Source organism: Schistocerca cancellata, chromosome 2, assembly GCF_023864275.1.
Source record: "Schistocerca cancellata isolate TAMUIC-IGC-003103 chromosome 2, iqSchCanc2.1, whole genome shotgun sequence".
NCBI classification, from domain to species: domain Eukaryota; kingdom Metazoa; phylum Arthropoda; class Insecta; order Orthoptera; family Acrididae; genus Schistocerca; species Schistocerca cancellata.
In genome coordinates, this window is record NC_064627.1 from 301,551,924 (window position 1) to 301,571,955 (window position 20,032).

General features: G+C 38.9%; 1 protein-coding gene across 1 annotated transcript in view; it reads left to right on the forward strand.

The window, feature by feature from the left end:
• The window catches only part of LOC126161676 (glutamate--cysteine ligase catalytic subunit), a 109,081-nt gene that overhangs the window by 58,865 nt on the left and 30,184 nt on the right, over positions 1 to 20,032 (forward strand). The window contains exons 8-9 of the mRNA XM_049917682.1: positions 4,943 to 5,140; positions 17,058 to 17,231. Coding sequence (XP_049773639.1) covers positions 4,943 to 5,140; positions 17,058 to 17,231 — 372 coding nt within the window. The remainder of the gene's footprint in view (positions 1 to 4,942; positions 5,141 to 17,057; positions 17,232 to 20,032) is intronic.

A 20,032-nucleotide genomic window follows, 5' to 3' on the forward strand; every position in this document is an offset into this window, starting at 1 on the left:
TGACGATAGACATGCAACTGTCCCAATAAATGTTTTACCTTTACAGCCATCCACCCCTTAGGTATACAGCACATCTTTAGGTTCAGGCTTACTTTCTAATAGTGTGTCCCATCCTCTGGACATGTCTAGTTCAGCAAAGATCCTTATTCACAGTGTTGTTGTTGTTGTTGTTGTTGTTGTTGTTCACAGCACTCGTTGAATATCTCTCAGATTTTGTGATATTACAGGACTAGTGACATTAACACTCTTCCAGCTTGAGAACTTGGCTGCCCCAAACCCTTCATTAAACACTTTGGCAGGCTTTCCTGAAGAGCTTCTTGTCATTTAGAAAATCCCAAGTTAAATGGGGTGTGTAGGGGATTTGAAGGGAGGGGGCTGGCATGTATACCACAGATGTCGTAAGTGTTACGTTTTTATGAACAGTCAGTCAGTAGCCACTTCACCTGGGTTTTAGAAATTCTAAAGGTCAGAAACTGTTTGGTTGCAATCATAGATAATTTTATAATATTAAACTATCACAGGTGATGATGTTGCTATCCCAAGAAGTGGGATAAATTGGAGGGAGGTTGTAACGTCTTCGTAAATATGATGATCAGTTTCAAATAAGAAAAGGATTGTTGTGAAGGCAGCATTACCATTATTGTTATGGATACTCTTGAGATGACTGGAAACTGAGGCCAGAGGAAATTGAGGTCTGGGCAGTTGTTGCAACAGCAGGTATGTTGGAGGGAGAGTTCCCAACTGTGCAATTCAGAAAATCTGTTTTTAATGGAGCAGGATCCAGAGAGCATGGATTGTCAAACGACTGAATTGTATTGAGTAATGTGCTCCACAACACATTGGTCAGTTTGCCCCGAAGTTGCAGTTTGGTAGTTACCATTCATCTAGATGATTGTTTAGGGTTATGTTGTTGTGGTCTTCAGTCCTGAGACTGGTTTGATGCAGCTCTCCATGCTACTCTATCCTGTGCAAGCTGCTTCATCTCCCAGTACCTACTGCAACCTACATCCTTCTGAATCTGTTTAGTGTATTCATCTCTTGGTCTCCCTCTACGATTTTTACCCTCCACGCTGCCCTCCAATACTAAATTGGTGATCCCTCGATGTCTCAGAACATGTCCTACCAACCGATCCCTTCTGCTAGTCAAGTTGTGCCACAAGCTCCTCTTCTCCCCAATTCTACTCAATACCTCCTCATTAGTTATGTAATCAATAATCTTCAGCATTCTTCTGTAGCACCACATTTCGAAAGCTTCTATTCTCTTCTTGTCCAAACTATTTACCGTCCATGTTTCACTTCCATACATGGCTACACTCCATACGTATATTTTCAGAAGCGACTTCATGACACTTAAATCAATACTCAATGTTAACAAATTTCTCTCCTTAAGAAATGCTTTCCTTGCCATTGCCAGTCTACATTTTATATCCTATCTACTTCGACCATCATCAGTTATTTTGCTCCCCAAATAGCAAAACTCCTTTACTACTTTAAGTGTCTCATTTCCTAATCTAATTCCGTCAGCATCACCCGACATAATTCGACTACATTCCATATCCTCGTTTTGCTTTTGTTGATATTCATCTTATATCCTCCTTTCAAGACACTGTCCATTCCATTCAACTGATCTTCGAAGTCCTTTGCTGTCTCTGACAGAATTACGTCATCGGCGAACCTCAAAGTTTTTATTTCTTCTCCATGGATTTTAATATCTACTCCGAATTTTTCTTTTGTTTACTTTATTGCTTGCTCAATATACAGATTGAATAACATCGGGGATAGGCTACCACCCTGTCTCACTCCCTTCCCAACCACTGCTTCCCTTCCATACCCCTCGACTCTTATAATTGCCATCTGGTTTCTGTACAAATTGTAAATAGCCTTTCGCTCTCTGTATTTTACCCCTGCCACCTTCAGAATTTGAAAGAGAGTATTCCAATCAACATTGTCAAAAGCTTTCTCTAAGTCTACAAATGCTAGAAACATAGGTTTGCCTTTCCTTAATCTTTCTTGTAAGATAAGTCGTAGGGTCAGTATTGCCTCACGTGTTCCAACATTTCTATGAAATCCAAACTGATCTTCCCCGTGGTCAGCTTCTACCAGTTTTTCCATTCGTCTGTAAAGAATTCTTGTTAGTATTTTGCAGCTGTGACTTATTAAACTGATAGTTCGGTAATTTTCACATCTGTCAACACCTGCTTTCTTTGGGATTGAGATCATTATATTCTTCTTGAAGTCTGAGGGTATTTCGCCTGTTTCATACATCTTGCTCACCAGATGGTAGAGTTTTGTCAGGACTGGCTCTCCCAAGGTTGTCAGTAGTTCTAATGGAATGTTGTCTACTCCGGGGGCCTTGTTTCGACTCAGGTCTTTCAGTGCTCTGTCAAATTCTTCACGCAATATCATATCTCCCATTTCATCTTCATCTACATCCTCTTCCATTTCCATAATATTGTCCTCAAGTACATCGCCCTTGTATAGGCCCCCTATATACTCCTTCCACCTTTCTGCTTTCCCTTCTTTGCTTAGAACTGGGTTTCCATCTGAGCTCTTAATATTCATACAAGTGGTTCTCTTTTCTCCAAAGGTCTCTTTAATTTTCCTGTAGGCAGTATCTATCTTACCCCTAGTGAGATAAGTCTCTACATCCTTAAATTTGTCCTCTAGCCATCCCTGCTTAGCCATTTGGCACTTCCTGTCGATATCATTTTTGAGATGTTTGTATTCCTTTTTGACTGCTTCATTTACTGCATTTGTATATTTTCTCCTTTCATCAATTAAATTCAATATTTCTTCTGTTACCCAAGGGTTTCTACTAGCCCTCGTCTTTTTTACCTATTTGATCCTCTGCTGCCTTCACTATTTCATCCCTCAAAGCTACCCATTCTTCTTCTACTGTATTTCTTTCCCGCATTCTTGTCAATTGTTCCCTTATGCTCTCCCTGTCCCTGAAACTCTGTACAATCTCTGGTTCTTTCAGTTTATGCAGGTCCCATCTCCTTAAATTCCCACCTTTTTGCAGTTTCTTCAGTTTTAATCTACAGTTCATAACCAATAGATTGTGGTCAGAGTCCACATATGCCCCTGGAAATGTCTTACAATTTAAAACCTGGATCCTAAATCTCTGTCTTACCATTATATAATGTAGCTGATACCTTTTAGTATCTCCAGGGTTCTTCCATGTATACAACCTTCTTTTATGATTCTTAAACCAAGTATTAGCTATGATTAAGTTATGCTCTGTGCAAAATTCTACCAGGCGGCTTCCTCTTTCATTTCTTAGCCTCAATCCATATTCACCTACTATGTTTCCTTCTCTCTCTTTTCCTACTGATGAATTCCAGTCACCCATGACTATTAAATTTCCGTCTCCCTTCACTACCTGAATAATTACTTTTATCTCATCATACATTTCATCAATTTCTTCGTCGTCTGCAGAGCTAGTTGACATATAAACTTGTACTACTGTAGTATGTGTGGGCTCCGTGTCTATCTTGGCCACAATAATGCGTTCACTAAGCTGTTTGTAGTAGCTTCCCCGTACTCCTATTTTTTTATTCATTATTAAACCGACTCCTGCATTACCCCTATTTGATTTTGTATTTATGACTCTGACCAGAAGTCTTGTTCCTCCTGCCACCGAACTTCACTAATTCCCACTATATCTAATTTTAACCTATCCATTTCCCTTTTTAAATTTTCTAACCTACCTGCCCGATTAAGGAATCTGACATTCTACACTCCGATCCGTAGCACACCAGTTTTCTTTCTCCTGATAACAACGTCCTCTTGAGTAGACCCCACCCGGAGATCCGAATGGGGGGACTGTTTTACCTCCGGAATATTTTACCCAAGAGGTCGCCATCATCATTTAATCATACAGTAAAGCTGCATGCCCTCGGGAAAACTTACGGCTGTAGTTTCCCCTTGCTTTTAGCCGTTCGCAGTACCAGAACAGCAAGGCCATTTTGGTTTATGTTATGAGACCAGATCAGTCAATCATCCAGACTGTTGCCCCTGCAACCACTGAAAAGGCTGCTGCCCCTCTTCAGGAACCACACGTTTGTCTGGCCTCTCAACAGATACCCCTCCTTTGTGGTTGCACCTACGGTACGGCTATCTGTATCGTTGAGGCACGCAAGCCTCCCCACCAGCGGCAAGTTCCATGGTTCATGGGGGGTTATATGTTTGGGGAAAACTCTGTCGTTTTTACATGGTAGATGGCATTGCAACTTTCACAGGTTCCCAGCCTCTTATGGGACAAGAAAAGTAAATGGCAGAGCTGGAATAGAATGGTGGGTGGATGTACAGTACTGGTGCTGCACTTGGATCTTTGAAAGGCATAAGACATATCGCAGGAGGAGTTGCTAGCAGAAAGGATGTTAATACAGATGCAGATATACTTTAGTTTAACTTGGCAGTGGAGTCCCACTTTGGGAGGCGTTGGGGTGTAGTAGGGAGGATTTTCGTCATTTCATAGTACAAGGTGGTGTAAACCGTGTCAGAGAATGGATGTGGGACACTGACACTATACCTCTTAAACCTCATTCCTCCCGTATTCCATTTTCTTCCTTCATACTGCCATTTCCATTTCTCGAACCTAGCCAAGATTGCTATTTGTCCAGGTAATGCCGCAGTAGTGAGAGACTTTTGCCACGGGTGAGAGAGCTGTGTCTGTATTTGTTAGCTCTGAAGTAAGGTTTTGGCCAAAAGCTTGGAAGTTCATCATCTTTTAAGTACTTCTGTTTGAGTAGTGATCTGTCTTCATATATATTTCCATCTTGAGTTTCTTGTCAGTTTATCAGATTTTATTTCATTATTGTAGTGTTTTATGTGATATATACTAATGGTAATTTTCATGTGATACACACTAATGGTAATTAATTTTTAAAATATTACTGCTTTAGAACTGTTGTTAATTTTACTCTATTTGCTTTTTCAGAACATTCAATCCACCAACTGGCAGACTATGAGGTTCAAGCCACCACCACCAAATTCCTCTATTGGTTGGCGAGTTGAATTTAGACCCTGTGAAGCTCAAATCACAGATTTCGAAAATGCTGCTATTGTTTGTTTTGTTGTTTTGCTCACAAGGGTAATCCTATCATTTCGACTGAACCTCATTATTCCTATTAGTAAGGTAGGTATTAGCTTTCCACTGCTGCTCTAACATCCTAGTGTAAGAAGGTACTTTTCTGATACTTTGTATCTAATATGCTTAATGTATATTCAGTCTGTAAAAGCATCACACATTGCTATTAAAAAGGGCTCTCTCTCTCTCTCTCTCTCTCTCTCTCTCTCTCTCTCTCACACACACACACACACACATTCACATTGCATTTTTTAAAGAACTTTAGACCAGTATGTGTTCTTCTATTTTGATAATATTTTCACTGCACAACAGAGTATAATTTTTTTTAAAAAACTGCCATGCATTAAGTGATGACAATATATTATTTGTTTGAATAACACATATGGTCTGCCTTCTGTTGACAGTGAGACTTATTTGTTCAAAGTGACTTTCGAAATCAATAAACGAACATGATGGTCCTTTGAAAGGGCACAGCTGAATTCCTTTTCTATCTTTAACCATTCCAAGTGTGTGCTCCATCTCTAATGTCCTAGTTGTCAATAGGACTTCCTCCCCCCACCCCTCCCTCCTCCTCCTCCACCCACACCCCGCAACTTGACCATCTGTAGGTCAAGACACCCTCATTTTGTCACAGTGACAGTGACGTACAAATGGTAACTCACCGAGTTTCAATAATGCTGACACACAGATCCATAGAAATGCTACGCAGTGTGAATAGGGACCTGAAAATGTAGCATTTGCTTTTTCAAAAATTAGCATTTGTTATTGGCAAAATTAGCATTTTTTTTTTAATGATATACATGTACAAGTTTACAAGGTTGCCTTTCCACATTCGTGAAGGAGAAACCTCAGTGCTTTGAAGTAGAGTGTTAAAAAAAGCAGATATTGAGAATTTTTTTTTTATTTTACACAAATTTCCAAGGTTTTTATTTTATTTTTTTTTTTAAGTGACTACATTTTGACTTTCGACATGATCCAAATACACTGTCTGACAAAAAAATGAAGCACCCAGAAAGGGAGGAGAAAACAAAATGAAACCGAAGAGGTTGGGTATGTGATATGTTTTCTGTGATCACAAAATAGAGACAAATTTAGAAAGTGGTAGTATGAGCTCAGTTACCCCTATGATGTTGCACTGCTCTGGCCTGATTAAATGCAGTGATTCAGATGGGAAGGATATTAGAAAGCCATTGTCTGAGGCAAGCTGGCACACAATTGTTGTGACTGATCCTTGATATCCTAAATACTGGCAGTGAGTCAGAGTAGACATATGAGCTGGTCTCCCACATGTTCCATCAGCAATAGATCTTGGGAATCTTGCTGGTCTCAGGTTTACCTCTTCATTACACAAACATTTCGTAGAGACGCCATGCCATGTATGGATGAGTACTGTCCTGTTGTAAAAAGGACATCACAATACTGTAGTATGGGAGGTAACACTTAAGGATGCAGGATGTCAGTGACTTGTTGTCAGGGTTGCCTCAATCACTACCAGCCATGACATGAAGTCATACCCGATGGCTCCCCACACAATGATACCATGAGTAATACTGTGGTGCCTCTCCAAAACATAGGGAGAATGGGTCCTCATCCTAGGTCATATTCATCAGTTAGTGCCATCCAGGGTAGTGCAGAAATGCGATTAATCGCTGAACACAATACACCACAATTCATCAATGGTTTGTGCTTTTTAGTCATACAGAATGTTGCTGGGAGTCTGTTACTTTTTATTGGACAGTAGATGCAGATGTTAAGGTGTTACGATGCACTTGGAAGTGATCTTCCCTTGTGATGTCAGATGTGATTGGGTGGAACTTCAACAGTGACTACGCCTGCCCTCTCTTTCCTATGTAGTACAATGTCGGGTCACTGTCACATCTGAATGCCACACAGATCTAGATATTTATGCTTAAACCAACTAGCCAAATGGAGACCCACAGAGAAATCCCTTCCAATTTCGCAGATGCTGATAAACTGTCTCACTTGAGTATGCAGCATTTCTGTGTCCTCCACAGCGATCACTCAACATCTGATGCTGTTCATGCCCCTTATATTTCCTGCCAGGCCTGTTAACTATACTAAACATGAACAACACTAATGCACTTTGCCACAGGGAACTCTGGCTCTTTAATTATTTACATACCTGCTGATTGTGTGTACCATGAAGTTACACTGACATCCGATCATGTCTTCTGGGTGCTTCGCTTTTTTTATCAGATAACGAGCAGTTTTTTTGAGAGGTTGGCAAGCATTGTAAATGATGTAGTTTAGGCCCAACCTCCACTGGTATTTTACAAAAGCATAGTTCAAAACACCCCAAACCTAAAACTGTGATGTTAAAGTGTCCACAGTTTCACATAACACGAACTTGAGTTAGCAGACAAATGTAAGTGTTTCTTTGTTGTAAAATGTTAGACTCCATGGATGCTCCATAACTTTCCATACATGGCATGTACCTTACAGAGACCATTCAATCACCCACCGTTTGATGTGTGTAACTTATGAGAGCACTGATACGTCATTGCGTTCATGCATAGGTGGTTCTTTATTCTGAAAACGTATTCTTATGCACATTCTCTTTCCAAATTGAGTTTTCCCAAATGTTGTGCAGTTCCAGCGACTGGAATATTTGTTACTTTTTTAATATTTGTATCCAGGAAATACTAACTCCGATAAAATATTTGACCATGATACAGTTGGCTATGAAATAGCACTTACTACATCAATCTGTACTCTTCATTGTCAATGTTTTGATGGCTTTTGGAACAGTGTCTACACCAATAGCACAACATTGCTTTGCTTACTCATTATTCTGGCATATATACTAGGCATAACTGATGACGAATCACTGGAGGCACTCTGTTCTGTTCATTCAAAAATTTATTACATACCTAATCATGCAGTTGTCAAAAGAAGTGACCAGGTTCCTGCAAGTACTATGGCAGTTGTGTTGGTAAGTGATTAAGTGCCAGACTAAAAGTCCTAAGGTCAGGGGTTGAATTCCCAGGTGTTCTTAGTATTTCATCTGTCACTTACTGCTTATTTCACACCTGGCAATGATTCTAAGTGTGAAAAATGCATTGTGACATAAATTTCTCTTTCCGTTGCCTCGCAGGATTCATTGGTGCACTGTAAGAGTAATTGTTACATGTTATGTGCATGCTGCCTTCCAGTAATAGCACTATTTAAGCATTTGCTTCGTTTGGCCTTTCTCTCCGTGACCTCTCGCTGGCCCTGTTAAGATAAGGGTGACTTACATTTGAAAGGTGCTTTTTCCCACGTACACAATTGGACATTCTGTCTGATCAGCCATGTGCTGCAGATGTGTTGCCTTGGAAGCTGACTTGGACATGGGCACAGCTTCCTGCTATTTGTAGATGTACCTGAAGATGGGACGAAACTTGGTAGTGTAGATTTCTATCAATAAATAACTGTGCAACTGTTGTGGAACAAATGCACTTTGGTTTGGAGTCTCATGTTAAACTGTACATCCACTCGTAACTGACTGGGTAAGTCACTTCAAAATTTGGAGGAAGTGTAGAGCATAGGGCCATGCCCATTAAAGCACTGCAGTGTCCAATTCAACCTTTGGATTGAGTACAGCTTTACTTAAGAGTCATTCCATTCCAAGTGACCCAGGAAAAAAATAACTGGTTGCTCGACCGTTGCGAGTTGAGACCGAAATGGTGTATTGTTGCAGGAGCATCTGGCACCTATAATGTCTTGTTTGTTTGTATCACCAGAATGTAAAGTTGATGATAGATGGGGCCAATCTTATAAAGTTGACTACAAAGAACTTTTGAAAGTTCTGGTTTGCAATATTGACAGTTACAGTCGTATGATCATGGGAAAATGTCAAGACTGTCCAGGCAAACATGCTCTATGTTTGAAGAATTTTAGAACAGAAAAAACAGTCAAGATAGGTTTATTTAATCTTTCACCTGTTCTAGGTCTCATCAGACAGAGTGGGGAAATTACAAACTAGAGTAAATGTATGTTGCTATTAGAGGCAATGATAATTGAATAAATTAAAAATAACAAGAGGAAGACATACGCCAACTGGACTGTAGAGCACAGGTCCACATTAGTGCTCCAGGGGTTGGTGAGGGGTATAAATTTCAACTCATAAAATATTGCACTGTAACTGAGCTTACTGATAAAAATTCTTGCTAATCGTAACCAAGTTGTCGAATGTAATTAAGAGCCCCATAAATCTGGGAGGTAAGAGCCAGATAGCCACTGTCCGTGCATCATTAAATCACTGATAAAATTCTTCGTACTCGTAACTGAGGTGTTAAATGTGATTAAGAGTCCCAAAGAACTGGGAGGAATCAGCCAGACAGCTACTGTCAGTGCTCCATTACATCACCTCAAAGCAATATGAAAAAAGTTAATGACTGTAGGAAAAAGAGAGCTATTAAGGCGGGCAAGGGTATCTAACTTGGGCAAATAGGCATATTCAGTGAGCAGAAAAAACTCAAGACTGCTAAATACACCCATATAATGGCTAGGCCAATAAACTTTTGACAAATGAATGGGCACTAATAAGAATGAAAAAAACAGCTAAAATTGTAGTAAAATATGAAGCAACAAAGCCAGAAGCAGCCCTAAACTGGAAAATTAACTGTAACGATGCTAACTTACCCATGAAGAAACTGCCCCATGAACACAAATAAGGTCTGTTTACTGTGGACCCCCCCGCTCCCCCCAATGAACCATAGACCTTGCCGTTGGTGGAGAGGCTTGCGTGCCTCAGCGAAACAGATAGCCGTACCGTAGGAGCAACCACAACAGCGGGGTATCTGTTGAGAGGCCAGACAAACGTATGGTTCCTGAAGAGGGGCAGCAGCCTTTTCAGTAGTTGCAGGGGCAACAGTCTGGATGATTGACTGATCTGGCCTCGTAACATTAACCAAAATGGCCTTGCTGTTCTGGTACTGCGAACGGCTAAAAGCAAGGGGAAACTACAGCCGTAAGTTTTCCCGAGGGCATGCAGCTTTACTGTATGATTAAATGATGATGGCTACCTCTTGGGTAAAATATTCCGGAGGTAAAATAGTCCCCCATTCGGATCTCCGGACGGGGACTACTCAGGAGGACGTCGTTATCAGGAGAAAGAAAACTGGCGTTCTATGGATCGGAGTGTGGAATGTCAGATCCCTTAATCGGGCAGGTAGGTTAGAAAATTTAAAAAGGGAAATGGATAGGTTAAAGTTGGATATAGTGGGAATTAGTGAAGTTCGGTGGCAGGAGAAACAAGACTTTCGGTCAGGTGAATACAGGGTTATAAATACAAAATCAAATAGGGGTAATGCAGGAGTAGGTTTAATAATGAATAGGAAAAGAGGAGTGTGGGTAAGCTACTACAAACAGCATTGTTGTGGCGAAAATAGACACGAAGCCAATGCCTACGACAGTAGTAAAAGTCTATATGCCAACTAGCTCTGCAGATGACGAAGAAATTGAAGAAATGTATGATGAGATAAAAGAAATTATTCAGGTAGTGAATGGAGATGAAAATTTAGTTGTCATGGGTGACTGGAATTTGATAGTAGGAAAAGGAAGAGAAGGAAACATAGTAGGTGAATGTGGATTGGGGGTAAGAAATGAAAGAGGAAGTCGCCTGGTGGAATTTTGCACAGAACACAACTTAATCATAGCTAACACTTGGTTCAAGAATCATAAAAGAAGGTTGTATACATGGAAGAACCCTGGAGATACTGACAGGTTTCAGATAGATTATATAATGCTAAGACAGAGATTTAGGAACCAGGTTTTAAATTGTAAGACATTTCCAGGGGCAGATGTGGACTCTGACCACAATCTGTTGGTTATGAACTGTAGATTAAAACTGAAGAAACTGCAAAAAGGTGGGAATTTAAGGAGATGGGACCTGCATAAACTGAAAGAACCAGAGATTGTACAGAGTTTCAGGGACAGGGAGAGCATAAGGGAACAATTGACAAGAATGCGGGAAAGAAATACAGTAGAAGAAGAATGGGTAGCTTTGAGGGATGAAATAGTGAAGGCAGCAGAGGATCAAATAGGTAAAAAAGACGAGGGCTAGTAGAAACCCTTGGGTAACAGAAGAAATATTGAATTTAATTGATGAAAGGAGAAAATATACAAATGCAGTAAATGAAGCAGTCAAAAAGGAATACAAACATCTCAAAAATGATATCGACAGGAAGTGCCAAATGGCTAAGCAGGGATGGCTAGAGGACAAATTTAAGGATGTAGAGACTTATCTCACTAGGGGTAAGATAGATACTGCCTACAGGAAAATTAAAGAGACCTTTGGAGAAAAGAGAACCACTTGTATGAATATTAAGAGCTCAGATGGAAACCCAGTTCTAAGCAAAGAAGGGAAAGCAGAAAGGTGGAAGGAGTATATAGGGGGCCTATACAAGGGCGATGTACTTGAGGACAATATTATGGAAATGGAAGAGGATGTAGATGAAGATGAAATGGGAGATATGATATTGTGTGAAGAATTTGACGGAGCACTGAAAGACCTGAGTCGAAACAAGGCCCCCGGAGTAGACAACATTCCATTAGAACTACTGACAACCTTGGGAGAGCCAGTCCTGACAAAACTCTACCATCTGGTGAGCAAGATGTATGAAACAGGCGAAATACCCTCAGACTTCAAGAAGAATATAATGATCTCAATCCCAAAGAAAGCAGGTGTCGTCAGTTGTGAAAATTACCGAACTATCAGTTTAATAAGTCATGGCTGCAAAATACTAACAAGAATTCTTTACAGACAAGTGGAAAAATTGGTAGAAACTGACCACGGGGAAGATCAGTTTGGATTCCATAGAAATATGGGAAAATTTGAGGCAATACTGACTCAACGACTTATTTTAGAAGCTAGATTAAGAAAAAGCAAACCTACGTTTCTAGCATTTGTAAACATAGAGAAAGCTTTTGACAATGTTGACTGGAATACTCTCTTTCAAATTCTGAAAGTGGCAGGGATAAAATACAGAGAGCAAAAGGCTATTTACAATTTGTACAGAAGCCAGATGGCAGTTATAAGGGTCGAGGGACATGAAAGGGAAGCAGTGATCGCGAAGTGAGTGAGACAGGGTTGTAGTCTCTTTTCGATGTTGTTCAGTCTGTATATTGAGCAAGCAGTAAAGGAAACAAAAGAAAAATTAGGAGCAGGTATTAAAATCCATGGAGAAGAAATAAAAACTTTAAGGTTCGCCGATGACATTGTAATTCTGCCAGAGACAGCAAAGAACTTGGAAGAGCATTTGAACGGAATGGACAGTGTCTTGAAAGGAGGATATAAGATGAACATCAACAAAAGCAAAATGAGGATAATGGAATATAGTCAAATTAAATCAAGTGATGCTGAGGGAATTAGATTAGGAAATGAGACACTTAAAGTAGTAAAGGAGTTTTGCTATTTGGGGAGCAAAATAACTGATGATGGTCGAAGTAGAGAGGATATAAAACGTAGACTGGCAATGGCAAGGGAAGCATTTCTGAAGAAGAGAAATTTGTTGACATCGAGTATAGATTTAAATGTCGGGAAGTCATTTCTGAAAGTAGCTGTATGGAATGTGTCCATATATGGAAGTAAAATATGGATGATAAATAGTTTGGACAAGAAGAGAATAGAAGCTTTCGAAATGTGGTGCTATAGAAGAATGCTGAAGATTCGATGGATAGATCACATAACTATGAGGAGGTACTGAATAGGGTTGGGGAGAAGAGGAGTTTGTGGCCCAACTTGACTAGAAGAAGGGATCGGTTGGTAGGACATGTTCTGAGGCATCAAGGGATCACCAATTTAGTATTGGAGGGCAGGGTGGAGGGTAAAAATCGTAGAGGGAGACCAAGAGATGAATACACCAAGCGGATTCAGAAGGTTGTAGGTTGCAGTACGTACTGGGACATGAAGAAGCTTGCACAGGATAGAGTAGAATGGAGAGCTGCATGAAACCAGTCTCAGGACTGAAGACCACAACAACAATAATGTGGAGACCTTGTGCCACTGACACTTCAAAATAAGGTCATAGGGGCTTCTTTTTGTGGTGAACAGTGGTGGATTGCCAAAGTTGATAATATTGACTGTCAAAACCAAGATGTGCATGTTACATTTTAGCACCTACCAGGCCCAAGGACCTCGTTTAAAAAAATGGAAAAGGATCAATTCTGGGTGCCTGTTAAAAATGCACTGAAGAAGCTGTCTCCCCTGGGATTTACAACTGCGACGATGAACTTTTAACATAATGGCCTGTGTAGGTTCTTTAATGGCGTGCACATATAAATAAATATTTGCGCTATCTCCGTATGCCAAAGATATCGCAGGGTTGTATGATTATATCTATGCTGATAGAAAATAGAAGAACAGAAATAGCAGTTATTTTATGTAACTCATTTATCTTTCTTTCACCGATCTTGGCATCTGTCGGTCTTCTGAGTTGGTGCAAGAAAGGTATATGTAATCGAATTGTCTCAGTATTGTGTTAAGTAAAAGTTCTTTATGTGGGAGTCACAAGTTTTTCCTTCTACTACTAAGCTACAACCTAATCTAATTTCCTTCTCCCGATGCAACGAAGACTTTGATTTTAAAATTCAGCTCTACGGAGAGGGAGTTAACTCGAAGAAAAAAATAGCTACCGCAGCCATGCTGGCGTTGTTGGACATCATTGGGGAAAAAAGGTAAAAACCAAGTCGCGCACCAGAAAACAACAGGAACTAACATTCAAGTAATGTGTCAGAATTGCTGGAACGTTCTTATCAGACATGCATCTATACTTGCGTGTGTTTCTGGAAGACAATTTTTGGTGCGCCTTCCCATTAATTAGAGCATATATCTCTCTCCCCAACCAGTGGAGTCCAAACTGAATGAAGAAATTTCTCTGTCGTTCAACGAACAATGTAGTAAAAAAAAAAAATAAGGTGAGAACAAGATAATGTAATTAGTTGGCTCATGAAAAAACAATGATCATAAACATTTTTAAGTTACGCAACTGATACACTTTACCCATTAATCCAGATATGGCAGATATTAAGAAATGTATTTTTGACTCATAGTGGTAATTTTTTTCGTAACTTCCCATTGCATCTCAAAGTTGAAATTTACATTGAAGTTTGATATCATGAAGGTCTGTTGTGTGTGTAATTTTCAGATTTTTGTGGTCGGTCCCTTAACAAAAATATTGCACACTAAAGAATGAAAAAATTCAAAAAATCTGGTTTGTAAAATAGTGTGTTTTCTAGTGTGAGCTTCTCACCATTGATAGTCGGTAAAATATGACTATACTGTTCAAAAATTGAGTTTTAAATTTGCAACCAATAACTTCGAGTCATTAAAAATATATTAACGAATACATTCAGCTAGCTGACCATGGTTTTAATTTATAGTCCAGTGTGTGCTAATCTAAATGCCTCGTATTTGAAAGGTCTGTGGCAACTCATTACTGAATAATTTAGAAAACCGCATGTGCTTGTAAATGTGAAAGAATGCTTATGGCGTGGAACAAAAATGGCTGCTGTTTTTAAATGATACAATAAAAATTTTCTAAAAACGTTTTTGAGTCCACCAAACATGAGGGAATTCACCCAGCGAATATCAGTTTTTTCTGAGATTCAAACAACCAGTGCTGGACCACTTGGTATGAATTGACCCTTAAGCCTCTGATTATACATATGGCTTAGTTTGATTTTAGCATGCCATTAGCGATACTGATGTTACCGACATGTTGCCATTTCATCATCAGGAATTTACACTTAGTGTCTCAAGGCTGTTCTAGTAACATAAACTAAAAGACAAAAAGGTCATCATTGGCTGTAATACCATCTGTATTTTATTGCAGCTCTAGATTTCAGCTAACAGTGGTGCTGTCATCAGTGTGTTATAGGTACTTGTGTAGGCTAAGCACAGTTGCAATGACACATATTGCAATATAACAATTTTTATGTATCCCTCGGGGCACGATTATTCCATATAGTCAAATCTGACAAACTTTTTTGAACTATTTTCAACAAGCTCCATTACAAGATTTGTAATACTACATTGTATGTGTGTGTGTGTGTGTGTGTGTGTGTGTGTGTGTGTGTGTTGTTGTGTAGTGTAATGTTTGTGTTGCATGATGATGATGATGATGATGATGATGATGATAGAAGGGAGAGGGTGAAACCCAGTGCTGGCACACAGCCTACTCGTCACAAATAGCACAAAGAGGACTGCCAAGCTTAACGTCCCCATCTGATGGTTGGATCACCACCAACAGTTTCACATGCCTTTACTTCATGAGACACTTGGAGATGTTTGGTATTTAAACCAGGACATTGGCACAAAATCTGTTGATCAGGAACTTTACACTACCACTTCTCCTCCCCTTACCATTCAAAAAGTACTGGCAGTGAAAATTTTTTACATCACCAGGATTTGAACTGGCTTACCCTGTGTCAAGTGACCTCAGCCATAGAGGCGGGTACCTGATAAATTAAATCAGTTGTTTCCATTGCTTCAGCTGTTCTATTAAACTGTTCCTTAGCAGTAATTAATTTTATTTCTCTCTTCATTAGCGGTAAATCATATTACCTTAAAATAAATGTCATATCCATAGGTTTTGGTTGGAACTATGTTTTACAGCACACAGCTCCGCATCTTTCAGCTCCTTGATACAAAATTGATCAAAGTAGGATAGCTTCTAGTTTCTACAGTTCATTGTATTCAGATAAGCAAAGCAAGTTACAGTAGTTATGTAATAGCAGTCATAGTATCAATGTAATGAGGCAACAACACTATATTTGCTGTAGAAGTCAGTTTAAAATTCCCTGTGAATGTTATCACTATTTAATATGAAACACTGTCATTGAGAGTACAACAGTAAGAAGACACTGATAGTCTTTTAATGGCTGTGCAATGAATGAACCACAGTGTGCTTGCTTTCAGCATTAAATGTATCAAAATAATTGTGTAGCTTACATGGTAGGGGATTTGGAATATTAATGTAAAGCAATTGTTTTCAAAGAAATTGGTAAGATCGGGTGGTAGTAATTTTAAAATCGTTATCAAAATTGAAGGGGCAAAAAAGTATGAAAATGGGGAAAATAATCCTATTAATGGCAGACTAGTAACTTGTTGTGAACATAGGATGCAAAATGGCTTCAGTGGACAATGTTTTAGATTATGGGAAACAAAAATTTCAGTATCACAAGTACTGAGTTCTGCTGGTTTTTTATATGTGTCTATAGCTTCAGTGGACAGAACTGATTTTCAATTGTGCCAGTGACAATGTTAGCTCTGGTCAAAGTAAACACAAACAAATAAATTAGGTCATTGGCTCCACAGCACTTGAGTGTACCCTGGTGCTTGAAAGAAATATTTCCATTGAAAAGATCTTACTGGTAGTAGCAAAATGAAAGATTAGAAGTGAATCAGTCTATTATGGATAATTGTTAACTCATGTCAGATATCTGAGTGTAACCTATCTTTTGAAGACGTGCTTTTTTTTCTTATATATTGTGTAATATTTTTATTTGCAGCATCTTGCATGCATTTCACATTACATACATCTTTGCTTCCCCTCCTTTTCACATTGGGTGGGTTCCACCTTGCTTGAGTTCTAATTGATCAGCTCTCACTTCCCAATCCCCCTAACAAATCTCTCTTTCCTTCCTGAGCAAAACAATGTTGTTTTGAAAGCTTGAAGTTTGTGCTGTGCTTTGCTTGTTTCTGTAGGCAATATTAGGAGCTGTGCCTTTCTCAAAGTGAGTACAGTCTAGTATTTGTCTATTTGTGATTTTTAGAAGTTTTCAAAAATTTTGTCATCAGCTCCATGCTAGAAGATTGTAAAAGTCCAGCTATAGCACTTAAGAAAAGTGATATAAAGAAACCAGTTGTATTTTGTTACTAGTTTTATTTTTTGAAATTTGTGGCAAATTTATATTTTGCTGCTTCTAGTGCTTGATTTCTTATTTATTATTTAATCCTCAGGTGGATGAAAATATGCAGAAGGCACAGAAAAGGGATGCAATTAGGAATGAGAAGTTCTGGTTTAGAAAGGATATCACCACTGAAGATTCTCCTACAGTGGCCACGTCTTGTTGTCAGAAAACAGAATGTAATGTTTATACACAAATGACAATTGATCAGATCATAAATGGCAAGGTGAGAATGTGTTATCACTATCTTAAATTTTGTTATTTGAAGTCGTAAGCAAAAGCCACAATTTGTAAAAGTGTCTGCAAACTGAGGGTAGTCGCAACACTTCAGACAAAAACATAAGCTTGATTTAGGGTGGAAATAAAGTTGGTGTAGTTCCAAACCATTACGAACCATTAATTTGATAAAGGACAAAAGTATGTCAGGAATGTGAAGTGCTTTTGCTACAACACACATTTAGAACCATATAAATCAGTTCCAACATGCAAACTATCACTTCAGTTATTGCTAATCTTTGGCTTATGATACCTCTTTTTCTCATGCACTGTCATCCCAAATAGTGCTATATTAAAACAATCCTCTAGAGGTGTACTGTTCATGCAAGGGTGTCATTGCTTTGCACAAGACAGGGTATATTCTGTCAATTTCGAAAGGTAGAGATTTTAGGGATTAATGCCCTGTCAATAATGAAACAATTAGAGATGGAGCAGTAGCTTGAGCAGGGTGCAACTTAGTAGAAAATGAACTATGACAGTTTCAAAGAGGCCATCCTGCCACTCACATGAATTGATTGAGAGAAACCACAGAAAACATACATTTAGATGACTGAATAGGGGGATTTCTATTGTGCTTCTCCCATAGTGTCATTTCTCATTGTGATTAACTGTATTCAGAATTTTATATCACTATGTGAGTTGAAGAATAGTGACAGAAATGAAGAAAATGGAAGAGGAGAAGTAATATCAGTAGCAAAATTGTACATCAAGAACATGAAATGATATAATAAGTGTCTGTGATCAGCTGAAAGTCAGTTATATGCCACCTATCAAGCAAAAGCAAGAAAAGTCTTGGTTCCGTCCAACAACCATGCTAAGCCGCAATAAGTGGCAACATTGGCAGCTCACTTCCATGCTCTATTGCATGATAGACACGATGGAGCAAATGGTGCAGCAGATGGCTGCTGTGATGAAGGTAACTGCAGAAGCAGCCAAGACGTTAGCTGGTCAACAGTGGGCGGCATATCCCAGCTGCTGTGAGTGTGCACATGTGCAAGCATCACAGTTGGTTGGCCCACTAACCACCACAACTAGCCATCAAGCTTCATCAAACCAGGAAGCAGAAGGGGACTTCCATAAGACACCCACAGTGGAGATGTCATTAAATTTTGGATGCTTCAGATGAACGAAGCAATTTGGGAATCTCATTTAAAACTTAAAAAACCTGATTTCTGCTGTTCATTTTCCCACCAGAAGTGCACAGGAGAGCAGATCACTAATGGACAACATATATATGGGTGATCATTTGATGATTGATATGAATGTGTATAAAGTCATGAATTGCTCTCTGGCTGTGATGCACAACTAGCCAAATACAACAACTTCTTTGAATACAATGAAGTGATATCATGGAATACAGTTATTGGTGAAAAGACAAGAGAAAGTTTATAGACAGTCTTACGAGAAGCTGACTGGAGTGTTTGTATAGAGTAACACATTTCAATTCTAAGTTTGATGTATTTATTCCCACCGAAGCAAAATATCTCACATTATTGCTAATATTGCAAGTAAGTCACTAAATCCTGTTTGTCACATATATGCAGCATATCCTGTCATACATTTTAGGTTATTATCAAAGGGTATGTTTCCAGACAGACTGAACTGTGCTGTAGACACACACACACACACACACACACACACACACACACACACACAGCTTTACAAGAAAAGCAATAAAACAGAGCCCGAACTCAAGGAAAGTCACATCTAAGCCCTACACTTTTGTGTTATGCATAATAGCAGACATTGGAAATGAAATTGTCGTACAGTTGACTAACTTTTCGTGTTTTTTCTCTAATTTCTTGTGATGTCATATTCTGTGGCATGTGTCATTCCCTGTCAGATCAACAAAGGTGTCAACCCAACCCTCTTTGATTTTTCATAAAATTTGATGTGTTCATTGCACATGTCAAGAGAATCAAAAATACCAAATTACAGAATTTTATCACAAGTAAGACAAGAGTAATGGCCACTTGAAGTTCTAAAAATGTATGGAAAATTTGACGAACATTGCTGTAACATCTGTTCTAATATAGATAGAACAATGAACCAGGTAATTTTGAAAAGTTCTTGAAACAAGCTTTTCAGTGATGTGCAGTTTCGTCAGGTTTGAAGAATGTACACAATTAAGGTCAGTGCAGTCACCTGCAAAATTGATGAAAAAAATATGTTTGCTTCTTCATGTTACAGTATACAACAGAGTAAAAAATTGGATTTGGGTGACAAAGGGATTAGGAGATATTAATTTATATATACAGAAATGTGTTTCATTAATGCAAAATAAATTGTATTCAGACTCCAACAATATGCCCCAAACACTGAAAAACATGTTTATTGTTAAAAAGGTGGTGGTCTAACATAGCACAGTAAGTTAGTACAGTCAACAGCAAGCATTTAAAAGATGCAATGTCACACACTACAACATCTGACCTCCAGTTATGCAAAAGATGATATAGCCATCCCAGCTGAACACATACTTGAAAGGCACAGTAAACAGGTTCAGATTTACAGAAACAAATATGACAAATGTATCATCTAGACTTACTATGCCTCAGTACCGGGAAGCAACATATAATACTGTTTGTGCATCTTTTGGTGAAAGGAAATATGTTTGCCCTGCTACTGTTGTCACATCTACTGTTGTCACATCAAGGAAATGGGATCTCATGAAGCTAGCCAGTGACACTGAAAAAGTTAACACTATTGTGCCATGTTTAAGATATCCTGATATTATAACAAAGGAAATGTGAT